Source organism: Arachis duranensis, chromosome 5 (genome assembly GCF_000817695.3).
Source record: "Arachis duranensis cultivar V14167 chromosome 5, aradu.V14167.gnm2.J7QH, whole genome shotgun sequence".
NCBI classification, from domain to species: Eukaryota; Viridiplantae; Streptophyta; class Magnoliopsida; order Fabales; family Fabaceae; genus Arachis; species Arachis duranensis.
Genome location: NC_029776.3, coordinates 2,105,366 through 2,130,599, shown reverse-complemented (window position 1 = coordinate 2,130,599; position 25,234 = coordinate 2,105,366). Strand labels below are relative to the sequence as shown.

The 25,234-nt window shown below is 30.4% G+C and overlaps 2 protein-coding genes across 2 annotated transcripts; one reads left to right on the top strand and one right to left on the bottom strand.

Moving 5' to 3' along the window:
* Positions 1 to 5,924: 5,924 nt before the first annotated feature.
* Positions 5,925 to 12,554, top strand: LOC107487003 (cyclin-dependent kinase F-4). The gene is made up of 19 exons (XM_052262513.1): positions 5,925 to 6,189; positions 7,052 to 7,312; positions 7,391 to 7,442; positions 7,526 to 8,127; positions 8,211 to 8,289; positions 8,369 to 8,437; positions 8,531 to 8,620; positions 8,708 to 8,846; positions 9,113 to 9,215; positions 9,296 to 9,348; positions 9,448 to 9,514; positions 9,665 to 9,773; positions 10,362 to 10,427; positions 10,530 to 10,598; positions 10,743 to 10,803; positions 10,884 to 11,000; positions 11,839 to 11,870; positions 12,119 to 12,194; positions 12,439 to 12,554. Exons 4-19 carry the CDS (start codon positions 8,120 to 8,122, stop codon positions 12,552 to 12,554), a joined length of 1,254 nt encoding a protein of 417 aa, XP_052118473.1. The 5' UTR covers positions 5,925 to 6,189; positions 7,052 to 7,312; positions 7,391 to 7,442; positions 7,526 to 8,119.
* A 3,497-nt stretch (positions 12,555 to 16,051) lies between these two features.
* Positions 16,052 to 23,754, bottom strand: LOC107487119 (protein BREVIS RADIX-like). The gene is made up of 7 exons (XM_016107713.3): positions 23,518 to 23,754; positions 23,233 to 23,280; positions 21,592 to 21,773; positions 17,434 to 17,828; positions 17,082 to 17,211; positions 16,563 to 16,873; positions 16,052 to 16,468 (listed from the first exon to the last, which is right to left on the bottom strand). The coding sequence occupies exons 3-7, from the start codon at positions 21,700 to 21,702 to the stop codon at positions 16,390 to 16,392; spliced, it is 1,026 nt and encodes a 341-aa protein (XP_015963199.1). The 5' UTR covers positions 21,703 to 21,773; positions 23,233 to 23,280; positions 23,518 to 23,754; the 3' UTR covers positions 16,052 to 16,389.
* Between the last annotated feature and the right edge of the window lie 1,480 nt (positions 23,755 to 25,234).

Here is a 25,234-nt window from a genome sequence, read left to right as displayed (position 1 = left end):
TATAAAATACTTTTTTATAATTTTTAAACCACACAATCAATAATTTAGCAGCTCAAGTTGTTGACTTGTTTCCCTAGGATATAGGAGACCTAATTTGTGTGGTGGCATGCCAGCATTTTGCCACCTTAGAACATATCTTCATACAACCTCATCATCTTTCGGCAAAGATATATATAGGATAGCATTAGCACACACCTTGTCTCATGAATATTCCATTCTTTTTTGGAGTGCATTCTTCAACCACGAATTTGTCTTTTTCCATTCTCTTATATTATTATAATCATATAATAATAGATATATGTATATAAGCATTATTATTATTGTTATTTCTCTTGACTTTAATCTTGACATACTATTAGTATAAAATAATTTTATATACATATCTAATTATATAATATTATATCAGTAAAAATAATTATTTTTTATATTAATTTTGTGAATAGTTAGGGGTGACAATATATACTTTATTTGTGGATACTTAATTCGACCCCATCCAGTTGGGTAAGGTTTTCAAACCAATCCACATTGAGTAGAGTAGGGTACAAATCGAGTAGAGAGTAGATTGAGCCTCAACCCTACCCGACTAACACATACTCTATATATGAATATGTTATATATTTATAAAAAAATATGTTTTAAGTAAATGTTGAATCAAAGACCTCTCACTAAATATAAGAGATTCTTAGCCACTACAAAAAATTATTAATTGGTAATTTAATATTTTTTTACATAAAAATTAGTTCTATTTTAAATTATCATCAAGTTATATAATAATATTGCATCTTTTTTGTAACCCACAAATTAAAAAACAGGTAAGATTAAAGTTGAGCTATTCTCAACTCGCAAATAAACTAAGGTAGGATTGTGTTTATATAAAAATTTTAATTTACAAATAGAGTTAGAGTTTACTTCAAACTGTACCATTACCACCCCTTTAAATAGTCATTCAAAATATTATATAAAATGTTTTATACGGTTATCAGGGACGGACATAAGGGGGCGAGTGGCGGCCTCGGCCCCCCAACTTTTTTTAAGAGTAATAAGTTATTATGTATAATTTAATTTTTTTTAAAAAAATATTTAGTATTTAGTCTAGTATAAATAAAAATCCAGTCTAATTTAAATATTAATAATTTTTAATATCTAAAAAGTAAGTAACAATATTAAAGAAATTTAAAAAAGATATTATTACTAATATTTTTTAATTAAATAAAAAATTTCAAATATCATAAAGTGAATTCTTTTTTTTCTTGTAGCCGTCTTTTTTTATTCATTTGGTATTAATTCTTTCTGTTTCAACTGCTACAATTAAGAGATCTTTTTCAACTATGAATATTGTGAAAAATAACTTAGAAACAAAATAAAAAATGAATTTCTTGATAATTTTCTTTTAATTATATTGAAAAGAAAATTACTGAAAAAATTTACACAAATTCCATTATCGGTGAATTTTATGATATGAAGAATCGACCATTTCGTTAGTAAAAAGTATACACATATTTCTTTTTACTTTAAAATATATTCTCTGTCAATATATTTTTGTAATACATCTTATATTATATAATTTTTTTACATAATTTTTAATATTATATGTGTTACTGGCCCCCCATAATATCATTTCTGGATCCGTCCCTGACGGTTATTATATTAAAATTAAACTCGTGCGATAATATATTGAACAAATTTAGCTAATATGTATTTTTATTACACATGATAAACTTATCATTAATAAAAAATTTTTTAATATTTTTATTTATTGAATATAAAATAAATATATTAAAAATTTAAATATTTTATATTTTCAATTAAAAAAATTTAAATTTATAAACTTAACATACAAAATAGATAAGCCCTAAAAAAAATACCTAATATGCGTTGTGACTTGTGACTTTGTATGTAAATCAAAAGTTTTGGTAAGATAAGATAACATTCATCAGCATATGATCCATGAAAATTGGTTGTCAAATTATGACCTAATCGAAGCATCCAATTAAATAAAATCAGCCACAAATCTCACACCATCTAGTAGCCAGTGGCCACTGGCCTCACCGAACTTTATCCATTATGTTATTAAGGTTTATGGTCCCAACTTAATTACAACTATTATACTATTGTTGTATTAAAATTAAACATAAAGATATCAAAATAAATTAAACAACACTCTAATTGGTAGTGATGAAGTCTTATCTTTTTTCTCTGTTATACTATAGTTGTATTAAAATTAAACATAACATATCAAAATATATCATTATCTTATTAGATCAATTCATTTGAAAAAAAAATGTATACAAAATTGAAATTTTGAGTTTATTTAAAAATCTATTACTAATATTAGATATTTATTACCAGTATCTATAAACTAAAATTCTCTCACATTCCTTTTCTTTTTTCATGAAGATCAAACTTGAAGTTATTTAATTTTAGAGAAATAATTATTGAACACTTGAATTAACCAAATATCAATGAAAAAAAAAACATAGAAAACAAATAATAAAAATAAATAATAAGTAAATAAATAAAAGTGAACATATGATAATATATAAGGACATGCCTATGGTTACAAAAATGTTAACAATTCGAATAATGGTTTATGGGTCATGTTTTTCGTTCCATTCCTGTTGAGCCACCATGAGAAATTCTTAATCATCATAAAATTTTCATAAAAAAAAATCAAGTGAAAAATTATAAAATAAGAAAATATTACATCCAATTCAAAATTTTAAGATATTAAATTAATGAATTCTTATTTTATAATTTTTTTATTTTTTCTTTTTTTTATGTGAGACTAATTTCATGCACTTTTCATACTTGTAACATTAAAAATTCCTTTACCTATATTTTTGAAAAAAAATATATATATAAATGGAATACGTAAATTTAAACATACCTTTTTTCAGGGTGTTCATATATACGATTGCATCATTACTCCTTATTGAGTTTATTGACAATAATAATCAAAGTCGTTAATTTGAAAGTTTGATTATTATTATTAGGTCCGGTTTGGGTTGGCAACTATATATAATATATCCTCTTTCCCCGGAAGAAATCATTTACAACTTGTTATTTTGTGGAAGCTAATTAAGGGTTATATTAAAAAATATTGGTCATTACTCATCACTATTTGTGTAACGTTGCGAGAAAGTAACAAGAGAAATGAAACATTATTCTTGTTTAATTATTATGATGGCCAGCCTAAATGGGCCAACATCATCACCATTCTAATTATGAAAAAACCAAAGGCATACCTAATTTGACAATTCCACTGTGTAATAATGACCATAACATGTCGTATAGTCTTAGGTCACGAATGGGAAAAAGTTTGTGATCAGATCTATATTTATTGCCCGGTGATTGTAGTAGGGCCATCTTCTTAATTATAAATTTATAATGTAATATAATTTAATATTTTATGTTCGTCACTACTAATAATTTTATTTGCTTCTTTCTTTTCAAAACAATCGAAAATCCAATCATATCTGATTTTCTTTCCCGTTATCATGTTATCACTTTAAATTGTTTATGACTAATATTCTTGTTATAGGATTAATAATATTTAAAATTACTAACACACTAATTATTAGTTGTTATTATCACTTTATTTTAACACTAGCTAGGTGCTTATACAAATCAATGCAAGTAAAATGACTTCTATCACTTCTAACTTCAAACCTAAACTTGTTAGTTTTAGAAATTCATAAGGTTGATGAAGAACAAAGAATGATAACATAATATTGATTTTGGTTTATATGTTAGAACCTGGCTTTATAAATTCCATGGATTTATTTAAAATTTAAGATTGATCGAACCTAACTCAATGTAAACTAAATAAGTAAATAGTATATATCTCCCAAATAATAGCATGGAAAGGAAGATAGGAGTCAAATATACCATTTCATTTAAATAAGACAATAAATTTTACTTAACTACTAAGGTAAGTTTAGATTGACTTTTAAAAAAATATTTATATCTTTTTACCTTAAAAAAAATTTAACAAACAAATTATTTTATATTTGGATAACTATTTAAAAAAAATTCAAATATTAAAAATGTACTTTGTTTTTTTTAAAAAAACAAGGTTTTGTTAGTATTAAATTTTTTATATTTGTAATATTTTATTTTAATTTATCCAAATATATCTAAAATTTAGTAATACCATAATAAAAGTGTGAAAGAATGAGAAATTAAAAAATGAATAATTTTTATTGTTTTACTGTTGTTTCTAATGAGAGAACAATCTATTTATTTATATTAATTATTAAATTAATTTTAAATTTTAAAATAAGTTAAAATAACTAGAATCTCTCGATCATTCTATTAATGAAAGATAAGTATAACTAAATTAAAAAAGATAAGAAAAATAAATTTGTTTAAGAAAAAAAAGATAAAATGACAAATAAAAATAAAATAAGAATTTAATAGTAAGAAAAGAATAATATTATCTATCTAAGTCTTTTTATTAATTAAATTTAATCAAATTGGTCTAACATAATAAAAATCAATTATAACTAATATTATTTTAAATTTTATTATTTAATTTGGTTAAACTTAATTCATAAAAAAACTTAAATGTGTAACATTACTTATAAAAAAATACTTTTTTTTGGTTCAAATAAACCAATTCAGACCAACATTAAATTATAAGATAAACTACATTTATAAATTTCATAATTTGACTTAAAAAAATATAATTTAGTATATATTAGTCAAATTTATACGTGTTGAGATTGTGTGTCTTAATATCTATTTAAGACCAAAATTAAATGCTAAGTTTATAGTATCATAATAGTTATCAATATTTAGGAGAAATTATTTTTTAAAGAATTAAATAACTGTGATATATTACTGAATTGAATTTAATGTATCATATATAATAATTTTAGGTGTGTATTTAATTATGTAATATCGTATTAATAAAAATAATATTTTTTACATTAACTACACAAATAATTATCTAAAAAAATAAATGATTGTGTAAAATATTTTTACATTGTTAATACATTAAAATTAGACTAATTTTAATAAATATTGAAACAAATTTGATGTTTTTCAAAAATATTTGATGATTTTTGTATTTTACACTCACGTAAAAAAATCTGACACAAATGTAATTTAATAAGATTGAATTATAATTGATTGAACTTTTTAATCTTTTAAAAATATAAATAGTACTACTGTATTGTATAAAAAATAAATTTCTTATTTGACTAAATACAATGCGAATAGTTTTTATTGATAAAAATAATTCAGCAAAATCAAATTGTGTTATAAGCCATGTTAATGTATTTCACCATATTAAAGTTTGGTTTGTTAAAATTTTTTAAAAAAATGTTTATATTTTTTAAAAGCATAATTTTTTTATTTTGTATTTAATAAATAAAAAGATCACGTACTAAAAGCAATTAAAGTGAAAATTCTTAAAGTTAATTGGTATTTTTTAAAATTTAAGAGTCTAATATAACCTCATATATTAACTAATTTTTAAATTTAATGTTTAAATTTATATCTTTTATAGTATTTTTAAAATTTAAAAAATATTATTAAATGTAATTATTGTTATTTGTATTTATTAAATATTATTTTTAATTTGATTTACTAAATATAAATACTATATTTTTAAAAAAACTATCTTTTAAAAATGAGTTTTTATAAATTATTTTTAAAGAGTAAAAATTTTACCAAACTAAACCTAATTACAATATTAAATTTTTTTTCCCTCAAAATTAAACTCCATATTATTATTAGAAAAACTAATAAAACATGAATAGGGACGCGGAATGAGAAAGGAGAGCGACATATGAGAACCCACAGGTTGGAAGCGAGAGCGTAGCAGAAAAGCAGCTATAAATAGATCCAAGAGTGTGAATCGGAGTTGGACTCCAAGACCAGAAAATACCCAAATCTTTTTTTTATCTTTTTTAAAATTCAAAAATAAATCTTTTATTTTTAAAAAATGAACAAAGAAAACGAGGCGGTGCCTCAAAACAAAGGTGCGAATAAATTAGGTAAAGGGTAGACACACAATTCCCCTATTTCTTTGTTGGCACGAATCGCATATAACACATCACAAATAGAGAGAAAGGCAAAACAAAAAAAGGAGGAAAAAAAAAAAGGGGGTATCGTAGAGGAAGAAGCTCTGGATTCCGCCTCTTCCCGTCCTTCGAGACGGTGGTTATGCTGCTTAATTTTCAGGTCTTCTCTCTCTCTCTCTCTCTCTCTCTCTTANNNCGCCAATTTGTTATTATCTTTTTATTCTACGCGTTTTTTTAGATCAGATCTGATCTTCGTTTAGATCCTTATGATTTAGCTGCGCGGTTTGATTTTACGATTGTTTCTTTGTTTAATTTTTGGTTTTGCTTTGGATTTCTTCGATTTCTGCTTGTATCTTTTCTCTTTGGACGGTTGCGATCGAGGAATGGCGTTCGGTTTGATTGAAGATCATGTGGATTGGTTTTGTACTTTTGTTTTATGGATTGTGTAGGATACCTCCGTGGTTGAATTTGCCTATCGTCATGTGTCTGGATAGTTTGTTTATTAGGTTTGTAACTTCTAATTTGAGCTTCGGAGATAATTAGGGTTTGGGATTGGGATTCTGGTTGCGTTTGTGGTTTTTGGACAATTATTGGCGTCTGAACTCTCCTGTGCAATTTTGTTTGTTAGGTATTCTTGGTGTGTTTTATCATCTATCTTTTTTTTCATATGAAGACCTGGAAATCTTGCCTGATTACCTTTACAATTTTGCTGTTGAAACGTGAATTCAGTTTTGGGATTCAGCTTCGTCTATACATGATTGGTTTTGTGGAGTCGGTACTTGCATAGTTTCGTAACTAAGTAGTAAATATTAATCCGGAAAACGTTCACTTGTTGGATAGGGTTTTTCTAATTTCACTGTTTTTATTAGAGCATCTGAAGCTATAAGCTGTCTAATTTCTGTCACTCAGCATTCTGTTGATACTTTTGTTTTTGCTCTTATTAATATAGGGAGACATGTTAACAATGTGCATTCTGGGATTTATAATCCAATCTAAGGTTTGGACCCGGTTATCTGCTGCAGGTTGGCCTGAATTTGAATCCAAGTAGTTGTGATATATTTTCCCAGACATGGAGGGAGTTAGTTTCTCGACGAATTGCTACCAGTATCGGTTTTTTGCATTCCAAGAAGTGCTCGACTGGCGGTTCTTCATCATCGGAAATTTTCTTCTGGTTTCCTTTGTTAATTGCACTTAGTGTTCTGCTCCCGTTTAATGATCGGCACAGGGTACGTGATGCTAGTTTCTTCTGATACAGGTGCTGCATCTTTAGTGCACTTGTACAAGTAAGAACTTTTTCTTTTTCTTGTTTTGGATGACACACCAATCCAATGGTAGCTTCTTGATCATTGTTCCCTTGGCAGTGCATTGCTGACCCAACACTCGGTTATTATATCTGGTAGAACCTCTTCTGGGGTAAGAATCTACAATGGAGAGCCTCAACAACAATTGTCTGTTTAGATTTATCAAAATCTAATATAATATTTCTTCCTTTACAGGGCTGAAGTATATAGATTGGTGACTGTATACTGGATGCTGACTAGTCTTTGAGTGAAGCATTTGCGTTGAATCATTGCAGACTGTAGTTTTCTGGCAATTGTCTTCTTGTTGCTCTTGATGGGGTATAGTTGGTGACGATACATCAGTTACCTGAAAATTCTGAAACAAATACTGCATAGTTTAGATGAAGTAGATATTACCATAGTCTTGAAGTCTTGGGTCACAGTGATTTTAGCTAGAGATTAATGCTAATGCTTTGATCACTCTTGTGGTTGGACCTGAGAACCTGAGAAGCATCAGTATGATCTCTGGTACTTGTTCATTTCTACTACCGTTGTCCTGCAACCATTATAAAGCCGTGGGTCTATTAATGAATAAGGCTGTGCAGCCCTTCCATCAGATAGTTTCTGCTTCCATGCCCTGTTTTGCTACGACAGAAAATTGATGGTGGATTTTGCTGGATCAGCAGTCATCTGTTAATATCTTATATACCTCTGAGCATCATCTGCAATAGATAAATGCCATCTATCATTTGTGTTTTTGTTTACTTTAGTTGAATAAAGAAAGAGCTGATTTGTATTTTCACGGGAACAATGGAGAGGTTCGTTTTCCCCAGAAGTTGCTATCCCCTTCCTTATACCCGTATGTTAGAATTTCTTACAAATTTTTTGGTTGTGGATACAGGTACAAGTTAATTAAGGAAGTTGGTGATGGAACGTTTGGGAGTGTTTGGAGAGCTATTAATAAGCAAACTGGAGAAGTTGTAAGTGTGCTCCAAGTTGCATGATCAATGTGCTTCATTTGATGTCTGCTTTAGTAATAATTAAGTCATAAAATTGCAGGTTGCAATTAAGAAAATGAAGAAGAAATATTACTCTTGGGAGGAGTGTGTAAACCTGAGAGAAGTCAAGGTGTCTCATTTTGCCGATCCTTCTGAAACCTTATTTGCCATATGGTTTTTTATTTTCTGTTTATAACTTACTTCAATTTCTCTTGGTTTACAGTCACTAAGAAAAATGAACCACCCAAATATTGTGAAGCTAAAGGAAGTTATTCGAGAAAGTGACATTCTGTACTTTGTTTTTGAGTACATGGTGGGTGGCCAGTTCTTCATTAGATGTGGTCTGCATCATCTTGTGCAAAGTCCAGTAATTGATGTTTCAATTTTTTGGGTGATTTAGGAATGCAACCTGTACCAACTTATGAAAGACAGGGAGAAGATGTTTTCTGAGGGTGAAGTTAGGAATTGGTGTTTTCAAGTTTTCCAAGGTCTTGCTTATATGCACCAGCGTGGATACTTCCACCGTGATCTGAAGCCTGGTACGTTTATCATTGCATCCGAATCCTTTGTTAAATGTGCTATATGATAAAATAGAGAACATGCTTTTTGAATATGTTGGCTTTTTTTTTCAAACTTCTCAAGAATTACCTAGCTTTTTCTATAAATTATGCATCGTTTTGGTTGACATTTTAATGAAGTTGTTATTGTGCAGCAAATGGAGATTTATACCATGGTCTATTCTGATTAATTTTATCACTTGATTGCAAGTTTTGTTTTGACACAATGTATACTCATTTTTTCGCAGAGAACTTGCTGGTTACCAAGGATATCATAAAAATTGCTGATTTTGGCCTAGCACGTGAGATCAGTTCACAACCACCCTACACTGAGTATGTCTCCACACGGTGGTAAGTGCTTTCAACTCTTGTATGTAAATTGTTCAGTTGTGTGTTGTGCAGTTTATAAGTTGTACACTGGCTTCTGTTAGGTATCGTGCTCCTGAAGTGCTACTTCAATCTTATCTGTATAGCTCCAAAGTTGGTAAGTATATGCTTTAAACAGCGATAATGATCAAATTAATATTGTTTGGAGTGATGATAAGTACCGTTTTATTTACTGAATTTTCTGTCACTCATTTAGACATGTGGGCAATGGGTGCTATAATGGCTGAACTGTTCTCTCTTCGTCCTCTTTTCCCTGGTGCCAGGTAGTCTCTCTCGCTCTCTCTCCCCCTGGTGCTATAAACTATTATGATTTTACAGCATAGAGACCATGACTAATATCCTGTTTCAAAGCAATTTGGTTTCATATCTTACTATGTTGAAATAAATATTCTCCTTCATATTTGTGCCTGCAGTGAAGCGGATGAGATCTACAAAATATGCGGTGTGATAGGCAGCCCAACCATTGAATCATGGGCTGATGGGCTGAAACTTGCAAGGGATATAAACTATCAGTTCCCACAGGTTAGAATCCCTTAGTTTGGCGTTGCTGTCTTTGTTAGTATACCTCAGGAATGCTATTTTTCCTATCAAGCATATATTTTTTATTTTGCAAAATAAATTACAATTACTAATAAACTGTGCTGTTGGTTTGTAGCAACTAGTTGTAAAGTGAATATAGTTGGAGTGTGATCAATTATTGGTGCAGTTTTTATGTCAATTGATTATCTTTATATATTAGTTCAGTAGTTCTGTATAGATTAAGTTGATTTCAATCTAATCTTAAGAGAATAAAATTTTGTTACTGAATGGAGTTGCTTCTATATATGTATGAAGATATTTGTTAAATATTTGTGGGGCTTAATTGTTTTCAATCTACTTAACAGATAATAAAAAGTTATTACAAAAGGGAATCCTGTTATATATAGTTGCTAGGTAGATAAGATGATATAGGTATTCTATCTTTGTTGTTGAATATGTGCTTTGTCCAGTGTCAAGTCTCTTGCTTGATTCCCTGTTCTGGGTGTAGCTAGATATTGCATATCGTATATGATGTTTTTCTGCTTAATTTAAAACCGTCTCGTGCTTAGTGGTATTTGCCTTCTGCTGCAGCTTGCTGGTGTACATCTTTCGGCACTGATACCATCTGCGAGTGATGATGCAGTCAGCCTTATCAGGGTAAAGTAGTTTTTCATTTACTGGTTATAGCTGTTAGGATGAGGCACCACAAACTAACAGTTTGTCTATAAATTCCCGTGCTCTTGTTTGCTGTTAATGAAGTCACTTTGCTCATGGGATCCCTGCAAGAGGCCTACAGCTGCAGAGGCCCTTCAACATCCCTTTTTCCAGGTAGTCAGTTGGCTCATGCATTTTGTATTATTTCATGTTTTTTTGGTCTTAACTGTCAACTGATCTGTATGTTAACAATACCCCTCCCAACATAAAAGAACCGTGAGCGATTTTTTGACACACTTATTTGTTGTTAACTTGTAGACTTGTTTTTATGTTCCTCCATCCCTTCGTACTAGAGCAGTGTCAAGAACTCCTCCATCTGGTTTGTATTTATCTATCTCTTTACATTCTTGATTTACGAAAGCATTGGATGACACCATGTTATCTCCTGTTCTTTCTCAGCTGGAACAAGGGGAGCCCTTGATCAGCAAGGGGTTAGGAGATATTCTGGCATGTTGCCTAATTCAAAGCTCACCAATAACTTCTCTTCTCCGAAATTACATCCTCCTTTAGCTTCAGGTGATCTGATTGGATTTTTCTATTTATATATTATATTTCCCTGCATGCCTTTTTTTTAAAAAAAAAAAAATTGAGTTCCACACTGGTTATAACGTTGAAGCAAAGGTTGTGGCCTAAAGGTGACAAGGGTGATTGTTTTTTTGAGTTGGAGGGAACCAAAAAGGCACATCTTGCTATAGAAATCTGACAATGTTAGAGAAACAGAGTAAGATATTTGGTCTTCTCAAAGCTGGGATTAGTTATATGAATCAAATAATGCTATTGGCTCCTGTAAATTTGGTAAAAAGTTTCAAGGTGCTTGTCAACTGCTCTGTAGAACACCTCTCTTCCTAGTGACTTAAAGTTGATTGTTGATCCATAACACAAGAATAGACTGGATAACAGTCGATTCTTACCATCATGTTTCATCTAAGTATCAGTTGCCTAGATTGGATATTCCTGTGTCATGCTAGAGGAGCCTGAAAACTCTGCCTTGGTTACCAAACGCTTTGGGGGATTATTGCCTCCGCACATTATGCATGCATTCTCTATTTTATTACCACAAGGGTTGCTGTAGTGGTTAATAGTTCTTTGGTTTTTTCTAATGAGTGGATGAATGGGTAAGGCATTAGATTGGAGACTTGAAACTTCTCCATACTTCTTCCACAGGTGCCTTTAAGCTGTTGGTTTTCAAAACACCAGTCTGACCCGAAAATATATTTAAGTCGGATACTACTATTATGTATGCCATTGATGGAAATTCTGATGAATATGACGGGTTTTACTCTTTTGGGTTGTACCAGTATTTTATTAATTGATTTCATGCTGTGCGCTGAAGAATTTTCATTTAATATTACAGGTGTGCAACGTAAGCTGGATATGGTGAATCAGGTTAGTTGTCTTGATCTTGCCACCCATCTCAGCTCTCTGTTTCTTTTTACTGTGGCAGCAAGAAAATCTTAATCTGCTAATCATTTGAATTCGGTCACATACTAGAGTAGCTCTTATCTCAAATCAAAATCGTTCTTCATATTAGTGGAGTAGCTCTACATTAGTAATATACTTTTTGATGCACTGATTAGTGATTAGTTACTCATCAGTCTCCAATGTGATGTAAACATCGTGTGTTTTCTCTGCAGAATGGAAGTAAGAATGAGAAGTCCATGAATACTGTTAAACAATCAAAATATCGACAGCCTGGAAAGGATAGCCCAAGTAAGATTTTTGGCCTTAATTGTTGTATTGGATATTTCATAACTGGAATCATTTGTTGGGATGATTCCATATATTAATTTACGCATGTATTTGGTGTGAACAAGTAAATCAACTCCCCCAGTATTCCTCATTTCCTTGTTACTTCTCCTCAATTCCATTCTGCCTTAAAATCAATAAATACTATCTTCTTCTGATCTATTCATGTGGTGCTCTATTTATGAGAAGTTTATGCTGGTGTTGGCAGCTTCTATGAACAAGGGGAGGAATGCGAAGGCAATTTCTGAAACAGCGGATAGGTTGACCAATATGAATGTTGGTAGTGGTACTCGAAGACATTCTATAATCTTCTCGTCATTCTAGCTACAACACAGTTTTAGTGCAAAGAATATTTTTTATGACTAACCACCGTTTTTACTTGTAGCATTCTATACTTCTTACGAACGCACTTTTGTTTAATTGATGATATACTTGTATAATTTTGTTAAGAAGTAACATCAAACAGTCAATAAATGGTAACACATTGGACATACATATATAACTAGCAGAAACTATTTTTTAAGTCGATATTTCCATCGTCCAAAACTTTAAAAAGGAGGCAAATTTTCATTAATAAAGTAATATTCATATTTTAAAACCACTTTCGTTGATACTTGACACTTGAGAGGCTTGGCCCTTCAGGGAGCTGATGAGTTTGAAATCATCGCCGAAAACACAAGCAGCATCGTTGGTGGCATTTTGGCTTTTGTAGTTCAGATCTTATTTTCCCTTGTATTTAGAAAGATAAGACTAATGTTACACATCTAAATCTTTTTATGAATCAAGTACAATCAAGTTAAACAATAAAATTCGAAATAATACTAATCATAACTAATTTTTGTTATGTTAGATCAATTTGATTAGCTTGATTAATAAAAAGACTTGAATGTGTAGAATTATTTATATTTTAATAATTTTAATTAAAAAAATCGAAGAACTCAAGAAAAGAAGGGGAGGGTCGACGTGGGGTATATTGGGTTGACGTTAGTGAAAAAATGTAGTAAAAATAATAAGAAAATTAAATGGGGTCAATATAAAAATTTTAAAAGAACATATTGACCAATCATAAATGCACACATAAAATGTAACTTGCATCTTTATTTGGGAGGACCATAACTAACACAACTAACAATTGCAAAGTGGATGAAATGGATCTTCTTAATTTTCTTTTTTCCTCTATTAATATGGTGAAGTTTGTGTAATCCAATTTTTGAAAAACACGAAAGTATCCATTTACTCTCCGAAATCGAATAATTGCAAATATTAAGGTTTGAATTGAAAAAATCAATCAAATTTGAATGATATTTGCTTTATTTAATGGAAAATTAGTAAAATAAAGTATGTTAATATGCAAGTTTTATACTATAAGATTGATTAGGACCTAATATTTGAGTCATATGAAGTCATTCTTTCACTTTAAAGTTCATGACAACAATAAAGACATCTTATGGCCTACAAATTCAACTTAACAAAATACATAAATTCAATTATAATTTTAGTCTTTATTTTATCTTATCTTTATGTTTCATAGACGAATGCTCTATATATACTTAGTTTTACCTTCATAGTTTATAATTTTCAATCAATCAACAATCAATAAATTTCTTCATTTTTTTTTATTATTTTTTCACAATTTTATTATCTTTGCATACTCTTTCGGTACTCTTTCCGTTCTATTATGATATCAGAGCTCTCCTGATGTGAAATTTCTCAATTAGGTAATTACTAAAGTGATGAGTCGTAAGCTCGTGTGTGTGATCCTCCACCTCGTCGAGGATCATGTCAATTTCTTGGAAAATGCTATATATTCGATGGTGTGGTGGGTGAGAATTGGATAGAATTTATGGAATGTGTAGTGGATCGATTTTTACCGAACCCTTAGTTTAGTCATCAACACTTTTGAATTAAAGATTTGGGCCCATTAAAATATTTTTTGAATATTAAGTTGCTCAATCAGTGAAGAAAATTTGCTTATTTTAGAGAAAATATTGTCTTGATCTTTTGGAAGACTCTGGTTTATTAAGTGCTATACCTGCCTATGTTCCAATGGATAGTACCACAAGACTACATCAAAACAAAAGTCCCTGCTATCTGACCCTTTTGTATATCGCCGTTTAGTTGTCCGTCTTATCTATCTCACCACTATTTGATCGAACATCATCTATGCCACTCAACAGTTAAGTCAATTCATGGCATCTCCTACTGAATCTCATCTTCAAACGGGCAAGCATGTGTTACGATCTGAAAACTAGTCCCGGCAAAGGACTTTTTTTCAAGGGAATCAGAAATTCACTTCTGATTGGCCTCCTCGACCATCTTTAACAAGTTATTGTTTCTTCCTAGGCAGTTCTTTAGTCTCTTGGAAGATCAAGAAACAAACCACCGTTAAGCATAATATCATGCACTAGTCAACACAACTTGTAAACATCAATGATACTAAACATGTTACAATTTTTGCGCATCTCTCCTATCCGCCTACTAGTTTTATATTGTGATAATCAGAGTGCTCTTCGTATTGCTGCTAATCTGGTTTTTCATGAACGAACCAAACATTTAGAGGTTGATTATCACTTGGTGACAAAAAGCTGGAGTGATTAAACTTCTCCCAATTTACTCTTCTGAGCAACTAGCTGACATCTTCACCAAGTCTTTGTCTTCTCAATCTTTCCATCTTAATCTGAATAAGCTTAGTGTTCTCGACATCTGTCATCTTCCAGCTTGCGGAGGCGTATTAAACCACTCTTCCACCTTAGTCCATGACAACAATAAAGACATCTCACGGCTCACAAATTCAGTTCAACAGAATACACAAATTCAATTATAATTTTATTCTTTATCTTATCTTATCTTTATCTTTATCTTATCTTTATTTGTTTTTATCTTTTATAGGTGAATGTTCTATATATACTTAGTTTTATCTTCATAGTTTATAATTTTCAATCAATCAACAATCAATAAAAATTTTTTATTTTTTCTTTTCTTTCATTATTCTTTTACAATTTTATTATCTTTGCGTATTCTTTCTGTTTTATTAAGTCATGCTAAATGTATATTAAAATTAATCACTAAAATCAGCTATTAATATAATTAAAAATAAATTAAATAACATATATTTTTCATACACAAACATATTAGGAGTGATTTTGGTATACATAACATTTATATTTATTTATGAGAAGTGAATACTTTGCACTCTCATTTGATGATAATTTCATTCTTTATTATATTAGTAACATTCTTACATGATAGTTTAATATATTTATGTAAAAATTAATGGAAATAAAGTGAGTAGCAATATTTACTTTCTATTTATTAGCCATAACATCCTCTCCATACTCTTTTAACACGTGAGTATTTCTTATTTTAACTCATTAATTATATAGTTGCTATTCTCTTTTCATAATCAAAACTATTCAAGATGTTAAAATCGTACAATTAAGGTTTAATCATTGAAAATGTCCTCACAGATTAATTAGTATTATTCTATTAAAAAGGTCGCTTAGTGGGTAGAGAAACTCTATTGAGTCACTAATACCAACATATACAGCGATGTTTCTAAAAGTCAAGGCTAAAGCTTAATATTTAGTTTTAGTTCAGAATGCATAAATTTAAGTGTTTTTATTATTTCGATTGAATTGTTTGAAGTATTAGTTTTAGTTTTTAGAATTAAAGTTGGATGCATGAAACTTACATGATTGGTTGATATGTAAACAATTTGTCAACATAAGATTTCAACTATGTTGTGATTAAATAAATGATAATTAACAGCAACTGTAATGACAAAAGGAAAAGTGTAAGAAACCAAGATTAAAGGGAGAGAATTAAAAAACAAATATAGATATGTATATATATATATTATATATATAATATAATGAAAGAAAATATTAGACCTCCAAATCCCATGGTGATTGAACTTTTGGGAAAAATAGGGATCACAAAAACAAATTCAGAATTTGGCACTGTATAATATAAGACAGTGTCAATCTTAATAATATGCCAGAGACTATCACCAATGGTGTGAAGGGACTAACTAGTTTTTGTGTATAGGACTCTCTAAACTTCAAAAGAATCCAAAAGTAACAAGCTGCATTACAATAATCACTACCAATCAAAATTGGGGATTCCATCTTTGTTTAGGACATCCTTAATTTTCATGTCTTCAAAGGTATTGAGCTTGTATTCTATCTCTGTTCTCCTCCCACCATGTCTTTGCATTTACCTCCCCAAATCTTTCCCGGCTGCAGAAATAGTTAGTTCTTCAAGTGTCAATTCAAATAAAACAAGAATCATGTTAGTTTTCTAGATCATGTTCTTGATATGCACTAATGTTACCTGAATCTCACGCGTCGAAGCTCCCTCGTTCCATCGGCTAACTGCCTGATTGTGATGTAAACTCCAGGCTCATCCTGCTCTACCCACTCTGTCTCCATCTCGCTCGCATTGCTCACCGAAGGCTCGTCTCTAGAAGAGGTTGTAGTCCTTGATGCTTCCATGGATGACCCTGCTGCATGGAACTGGTGGCCGGAACCACCTTGTTCCAAGTGTTTATAGTGATGCCTTGGTGTTGTCCAATCTCTGTTTAAAGATGAGGTCATAGGACTTTCTCGCGCTGATGTCAATCTTGAGTATGTAGAATCCCTTGGCTGTTCAATGGCAACAATGCAAACACATTATAAATCTTGAATTCAATTTGTGTTTGTTACGTGTTAGTGAAAACTCAGATGCAGTTAACTTCATATAAAAGTTGATAGATAAGAGTCATTAAATGAGTTGACTGGTGCTCTCAGCTATCAACTTCACATGAAGTTAACTGTACTTGAGTTTTCACCTTGTTATATAGTACTTTCATACCTCATCCTCGGATCTTGGAGGAGTGTTAAGAGATTGTCGATTGAATCGTTGAACGTTGTAAAGTTCCATGATTCTGTCATAATTCTCCCCCCACCATTTTTGTGCTTGCCATTTATTGAACATCTCCCGGCTTCAAATTCAAAAAAAAAAATGATTAGATTTGAAGAACTAAATCCCCATATTTAGTGTACAAGTATGAAACTTGAAGGTTGGCACTTTCTTTAAGGTTGCTTGAGTCCCAAGTTACAACACTCAACTAGCATGCTTGTAAATTTAGAGTTAATTTGAGAGTTTGATAATCTTGCATACACTAAACATGTAATTAACAAGGATAATGGAGTGTTTAAGAAACCTGAAGCGAATTCTTTTGAGGTCATTTCCACCATTAGGAAGAGAAACAAAGGTGATGTGAACCCCTGGCTCCACTTGTGCCATCCACTCCTTGGCTTCACCCTCATCCTCCAACACCACATCACAAACTGAGGCCGAATCGCGAGCTCTAGGGGTCTGGTCTCCACCAAATGATCTCATGAATCTTGGGTCAGTTCTACCAGGATGATTGGAGCTAGTGAAGTCCCAAGCAGGGGTTGAACTTGTGCTTGCACCTCCCATATAAGGGTATGGAACCCCTTCTGAGATGGTGTCAAAATCAGGATAAGGTCTCTGTCCTTTCTTGTAGGTACTTGACCCTGTGCATGGCTTGCACTGCTTGTATGCACCTGAAAACTTCAGTGCCATGTCCTTTAACTGCATATAACATCAATCAAATTCAGATTAACAACAACACATTCAAACTTGTATTCAAATAGAGTTTAATTGCTGGTGCTTAATGATGTAAAAGTTTTTAAATATGGTATTTGTATTTGCTTGATTTTTAAAACTATATATAATTGGAGGCAAATAGAATAATACTGTTCAGTCTTACTAGAAAATTAAAAAACAAATTAATTGATAATAAGCCAACAAAAGCTTAACATATCTAAAAATTCATGAAAGTCATAAAAATATACTTGGTCAACAACTTCAATATAAATCATCTTTTTACAGATCACAATAGATCATGTAACTTTAACAAAATGTGTATCTGATATCATAACTTTAGGAAAATATAGATTCCTGAATAGTTACAAATATTCTGTATCTACATGTATTTTGACCATTGACTCCTATAATTAGAACTATGCAGGTGGGGCCCTATAAAAGAAACTCACTATATCTTAATAATGTTTTAAGGCTTTCTTAGACACCTGAGTGGCACTTTCCCCCCAATGTAGATCACCCTACACACATTTCTTTTTCTTTTTGAATTTGAATATCATTTGTCTCATCCAATGATCCACTAAATGGAGGAAAGGCATGCAAGGATAACCACTTCTCTCCACTTTCCAGAACATGAAAAAATACAAAATTCACAACTTGCTATAATATAAATAAAGCCAATCCCATAAAAAGTAGTTTAATTGTACTAAATGTCCCTATAGTTTTTTCAAAGAAATTTAGCTAACATATGTCCTAAAAAAACATGTTAACATTGTTAGTGAAAATTTTAACTTTCTATAATTTTATATTTTTTTCTATTATATCTAATTTTAATATAAGGTTAAGGTCTAAGCTAAAAATATATTCCATTCAACAAAAAACTGTGACAAAAAATTGCTCTAGAAACTTGATTAAAAATTTTAAAACTATAGTCCTTAATTAAAAACTATGCCAAACTAAAAAGATCTCTAGAAGTTAATTAATTAAACCTAAAAGTGAGAAATAAAATAATTGAAACTGGTTCTGCTGAATAACAAAGTATCTGTCCAAATGACACACAAGTAGGGAAACATAGTCCCTGCAAGTTTCTGAAATACAAAACCAAAAAAAGTGTGTTTGGATGAAGCTGAATGGAGTCTTAAGGTTTCACAGGCTTGGGTCATTTTCAAAGCACCATGTAAATACTTTACAGCTAGGATAGTGGAGAATGTACTTGTTATGTTATATCTAGAACACTACATACAAGTGGGTGAAAACAACATCACCTTAACGTGTGAAAAAACCATTTACTATATATCCTACAGAAACCTTACATTGTTACATTACATATGTCACAGAATCAATCTATGTACCCCAAATGGAAAGCATTTTCTATTTGTAGATATCTCCAACAATATCTATCCAAATATCAATTGTCAATTTTTTTTTCCACAATTCAGATACATTTGGTTCTAAATTGTTAGGATATATAGGCATCAAATTAAAAAAGTGCCTACCTATTTAGATAAGGATAAAAATTCCATGCAACATTGACTGAAAGGAAATTAATATAACAAGTACTGTAAAACACAAATAGTTAATAGTTAAATGTCACTATACTTTTCTTCCATCAAGAAAATAGTCCAATCATGAACAAATTTCTCTATACATATTTAATTTCCCCCTTTTTTTTAAAAGCATTGATATATAATAAAATACTTTAAAAACAAATTAAAAAAAAAGTGGGACGACAAGAATTCATGGATGGGCCATACAATGGATTCGCATACCCTTGTGTCCTAGACATCTTTTCTTAACATTAACCAAACCGATGGATGTGTTGAACATGTTCCCACTGCTGCCATTATCCACACACAAATTTTGGAGAATATTTGACCAAAGACTAATACTGCTATATTGCTTTTACTTTAGGAATCAAAATACAAGGAATTAAGAGAATAATAGTGCATTATTATTGTTATGATTATTAAAATGTGGCATCTGTAGTTAGAATTGAAGCCAATGTGTTTGTGCTTTTTATCATATGTTTTATAAATTTGGTAAATTTTATAGAAACTATAATTTGGTATCTAATTTTTGTCTAACTTATTTTTTATAATAAATTTTAATTATTTAATAATTATTTATTTTTATATTTTTAAAATTAAATAATTTTTAACCTTTTTAAATATTAGTTAAGAGCCATTAGATTGAGTTTTCACCTACTTAAAAACTTTTCTAAATTTTTACCCCCTTACTAGATGAAAGATGTCACAATCATGATAGAATTTTTTGATTAAAAACAAACTTAGGTGGTGTATTATACAAGTGCAATTATAAGTGGACCTAATTGACAAGCTGGAATTTTTTCCCCGTAAAATCAAATCAAAGTCTACAAAGAAGAAGAAGGAATATAGGGGATTGATTGGTTGATCATGATGGTCACGTCCGGTCAGTAACACCACATGCCATTAAATAAACCAATAAATTGGACCAATACATGGCAACAAGTGGACCATCCTCTTCAACACCATAGGTGGGCCCATTTCAAACGTCATCCTAAACAATCTCCCTCCTCCTTGATACTCACAAAAACATGTCTCGTGTGTCCGTGTGTCATGTGCATTCTTATTGGACCATGATTTTCTTTTTTCATAAGTGAAAATTTTTCTAATTAACTAAGTTGTAAAAAGCATATAGCTACATCTAATTGGATAAACGTGCATTTGGGTTTGGTTTTATTATTAGAAATGGACTAATTTAATTGAAATTTTTGTAACTATCTTTTTATCTTTGAAGTATGAAACGAAGTAAGAAGAGGACAAATTTACCTACAAGTATACCAAATTTGGCTAAATGCCTATAATATAGTATACAAAATTGGATTGTATGAATAATTTTGTTTTTGTGGTATGACATGACAAGATCACAAAACATCTGATGAATATTAATATGCATAAAAAATAGAGAAAGATGTGTGAGTGTGGAGTTGTGTAAACACATAGGTAGGGGGGGCTTATAGGTATGCGTGGAGGTTAGAGAGAGAATCAAAATGTGGTCCCCCCCACCAACCTAATAGCTATTCATTTTGTTAGTTTTCACCAACATGGAAAAAAAAGAAGCTGCAAAAGCAAAACTTGTAGGTAGCCAAAAAAAAAATGCTACACTACAAATTACATTTATAAATCCTTAAAAAAATTATACTTTAAATATATTAGTTTTTTTTAAAAAAATACTAATATATAGTAAATGTTGTTATTAGAATAAAATATATTAATTCAAATTAATTTATCTACGCCTATATATTTTTTTTAGAAATTAATCTATTTAAAAATACAAATTTTTAAAAATTTATTTATTATTTAAAAAAATGCTACACTACAATCACATTTATAAATCCTTAAAAAATTTATACTTTGAATATATTAGTTTTAAAAAAAATACTAATAAAATCATTCAATATGATAAATGTTATGATTAGAGTAAAATATTTTAATTTAAACTAATTTATCTACATTTTTAATATTTTTTTAGAAATTAATCTATTTAAAATATAAATTTTTAAAAATTTATTTATTATTTTATTCTAAAAAAAGTTAAAAGAATATCACTTCTACATGTATTTTTTTCAAGATGTATATATCAAATAACTGATTTTTGATCTACACGTAAATAACTGATTTTGAATGTACACGTAACATAATTGATTCGAGTATCATTAATGGTGGTTATTAATAATGGTGGTAAGAGAAGAAAGTGAGGAGGGTGGAACCTGCGTGGTCAGGCTTTTGACGGCTTCTTTTGTACTGGGCGTGCCACCTTCACGGCTTTCTTCTTCCCTCTCTTCCGCCGTTTGCTTTGTACAAGCTATGCATGTAAACATTTTCACTCTTTTTCTCTCTCTCTCTATATATATATATATTTATATACTTTTTTCTTTCCCCCTAATTATACCTGCACCAAAACAAACAAATTCATTTAATGGTCATCACATTGAATTAGATATTCAAAAGAAATATTTAAAGTTCCGGTGTTGGAAAGAAATTTAGGTAAAACAAAAAAGCTATATATCAACTGTCATTGGTTTTTCAATGGACTAGGACAATAATAACAACAATGCATTGTACATTTGTACTAATTTAGTAAAGTGTTTATTTATTATTCTTGTCGATATTATTGTTGTTGTTGTTATTGGTCATTATATATAATATAATTGATTCAAGGGAGAAAAAAAGTTGAGAATAGGTAAGGGGAGGAAAATAAACAATCACTTTTTTTGTTTGTTGAATAAAACAGTGACAAGAGAATGAGAGGAGCAAAGTATGTAACTAAGTTGGAATGGAACTGAAGGAAGGGGAATAATGTAATAAATAATATAAAAATGAATGAATGAATGAATGAATAAATGAGGTGCCGAATGAGGCAAAACAAGATGGTCCTGAGGTAGAAAACCAAAAAGGAAAAGCAATCTTGAATGTTTAGGCTCGGGATCAGAGCTTAGGAGATCACAGAATCCAAAAAGAAGCAAAGAGAAGGAGAATGAAATGAATGAATTAAAGAAGAGAAGAAAGGGCCAAGAGTTTAATTAAAAGGAGAGAAAGAAAAGATAAAGAGATTAAAAAAAGAACAAAATGTGGGGAAGCAAAAAGCAAAGGCCAAAGGGACCTTAGCTTCTTCCCCTTGTTAGACAAAGAATTGAACAAGAAACAACAATGAAGCAAAGCAAATGATGCTATAATAATAAATAAACAAGGCAAAAGTGGTTTGAATTGAAGAACAAAATTTAATTAGTTTTAATTTTCTGACACATAATGGGGTGATTGTTGCTCCTCCACCCACCCGTCTACTCAGTCTGATTCTCTCTCTCTCTCTCTCTTTATCTTTTGTGTAAATCACAATCAATCCCCATTCTCCAACACCATCACCAAAAAGCAGCTACACTACACATTCTTTCTCACTCACCTTACTCTCACACAAAACAACAAAAACCATGTACTATTACTATATATAAATGAATAAATACATTTAATTCTAAAACAAACATTGACATATTAATTAATATATATAGAAGTAGTAAAATAGAGATACCAAGGTAGAGGCTATTTTTGTTTGGAAATTTCACTGAGTGTGTTTGTTGGTAATTAATTAATATATGGTTGAGATATTGAAAATGACAAATCGAGTTGAATGTGTGTGAGAAGAAGAGGGGGGGAAGGGGGGCAAACAGACACATGCAGAGGAATTATTATATAAACACAACAGAAAAAGTGTGGGGGCGGAGGATCAAATAAAAGAACAACAACAACAATGAGAAGAAGAAGAATTCTTCTTACTCTTCTCTGCACATTCAATAATGTTGTTTGCCTTTTTTTTTCTCTGCTGAAAAAAAAGTGGTTATTCGAAAACGACTTACCAAACAATCGTTTCAGCTTCCTCTGCCACCACCTTCTCCTTTGTCCCTCTGAAAATAATGCAAATGCAAAAACGCTAAACTCTTCATAACCACAATAAAACGAGACTCTAATGTTGGGATCTGAAGCTTAGTTATCGTCTTATCGAGCTAACAAATATGCAAATAAAATAAATGACGCTACAAACAAAAGTTGAAAGCAGAGAGAATGAAAGAAAAAAGACAAAAAAAAAAAAAGTGGATAAAGAAGAATGGTTTTGCTACCATTACTACTACTATTAATACTACCTTGTGTGAGGTTCAGATTGGAGTTGAAGGAAGGTGAATCGCATTCAGAAGAAGAAGAAGAAGAATCGATGAGCTGCGAGGTGCAGAGTTTCTCTGTTTTTGGAAACAGAGGATCGTACGCGCGCGTGGATGAGAATATGAAAATAATGAATGATAGTGAACGGTGGCGATATTTTGAAGATTTTGTTTGAAGCGCGAGAAATTGGAGAGAATTACGGTTACAGATTGAGACGAGGTTGAAGGGGGGAAGACTAGAGAAGGAGGGAGACAGCGTTTGAGGTTGTCGTATTTATACATCTACTGGGTAAGGCTTCACGGCGTTAGTCTTACGCCGTTATGTTTGACGGAAAATGTTTTTGAGTATCAACCGATGGGAGACACGTGGGGCCTACATGTCCTTCTTCTTGGTTGATCCAAGGGTGGGGATTTTTAACGTTATTTGTTCGGGTGCCACGTGGCGTTTTGTGATTGAGTTTGATGAGGTTATTGGAGGGCTAGGATTTAGTTAGGGGATTTATTTATTTTTTGGAACCTTCCCATCCAGGTTTTGTTGTGCTGTTCAATGATGTCATTGTTGTTGGATCTTGATAATCATAATAATCATAGGTGAATAATATTGTCATCATTATTATTTATTATTAGTATTATAATCATCTATAATTTAATTGTTTTTTTTTTCGTATCATCATGATCACTTGAAGTGAATCTTTAAATATAGTATAAAATAGTAAAGTAACTGCGTAATTAAAAGAAGATAAGTATTTGATTTTGTGGATATCATTTTTGGGGGGATTTGTCTTTTGTCTCAATCCTCAGGAGATTAGTTTAATACCCTAGTTAATCCTAAGAAATTAAATGAATTAAAGAAAATGATGTGGTGATAAACTTATTTTCGAAAAGTTTGTATGTTTCCAAATAATAATGTCCTTTTGGATATAATAGATTACATCAATATTTCCGGTGATTAAGTTACATTTAAGAGATTAGTTTAAAAATTTTAATTTTATTTAATTTTGGTTTAAAAAAGTTTTACGTATATATTTTGTTACCATGTGTATACTCATAAAAAATTAATGCAATTAGAGAATTCTGCAAAAAAAAATTTACACTGTCAATAAATTAAAATGATACTCTTATTTTCAATGGTACAAATTAAAAAGGATTATATGTATAACATTACCTAATTTTTAAAGGCCGTCATTTATTTATTTTTTCTTTTATAAACATAGAATCATAGAAGATTAGTTTAATTTGTGAATCTCCAAAATTAAATTTTAATTCTCATTACAAAAACTAAATATCTTGCCATTCATGTTCGTTATCTAAGAATATAACTGATGTCATGCACGTTGATAAAATAGATGCCTAAAAATAATTAATAAAAAGGCTAATTATTGAATTTGAAAAGGTAAGACAGAAAAAATAAAGAAGAAAATAAATTGTGTGAAAAAAATTTCTTCATAAAGAAAAAGAATTTCTCAAAATTTTTAAATCACTTTAATTAGAAAAAAACTAACTTTAATTGGTATAGCTTGATTTTCCGATATATTTATTTGAACAATCGAGTAACATGCAATCATGCATGAATACACATTTTGATAGAAAGAGAATCAATCAAAGATAGAAAGAATGAATAACATGCATGCATGGTTGCCTTACTTCCATATTAAGCGTCTAATAAAACTTTATAAGCCTTTAATTTGCATGTGCATCAAGC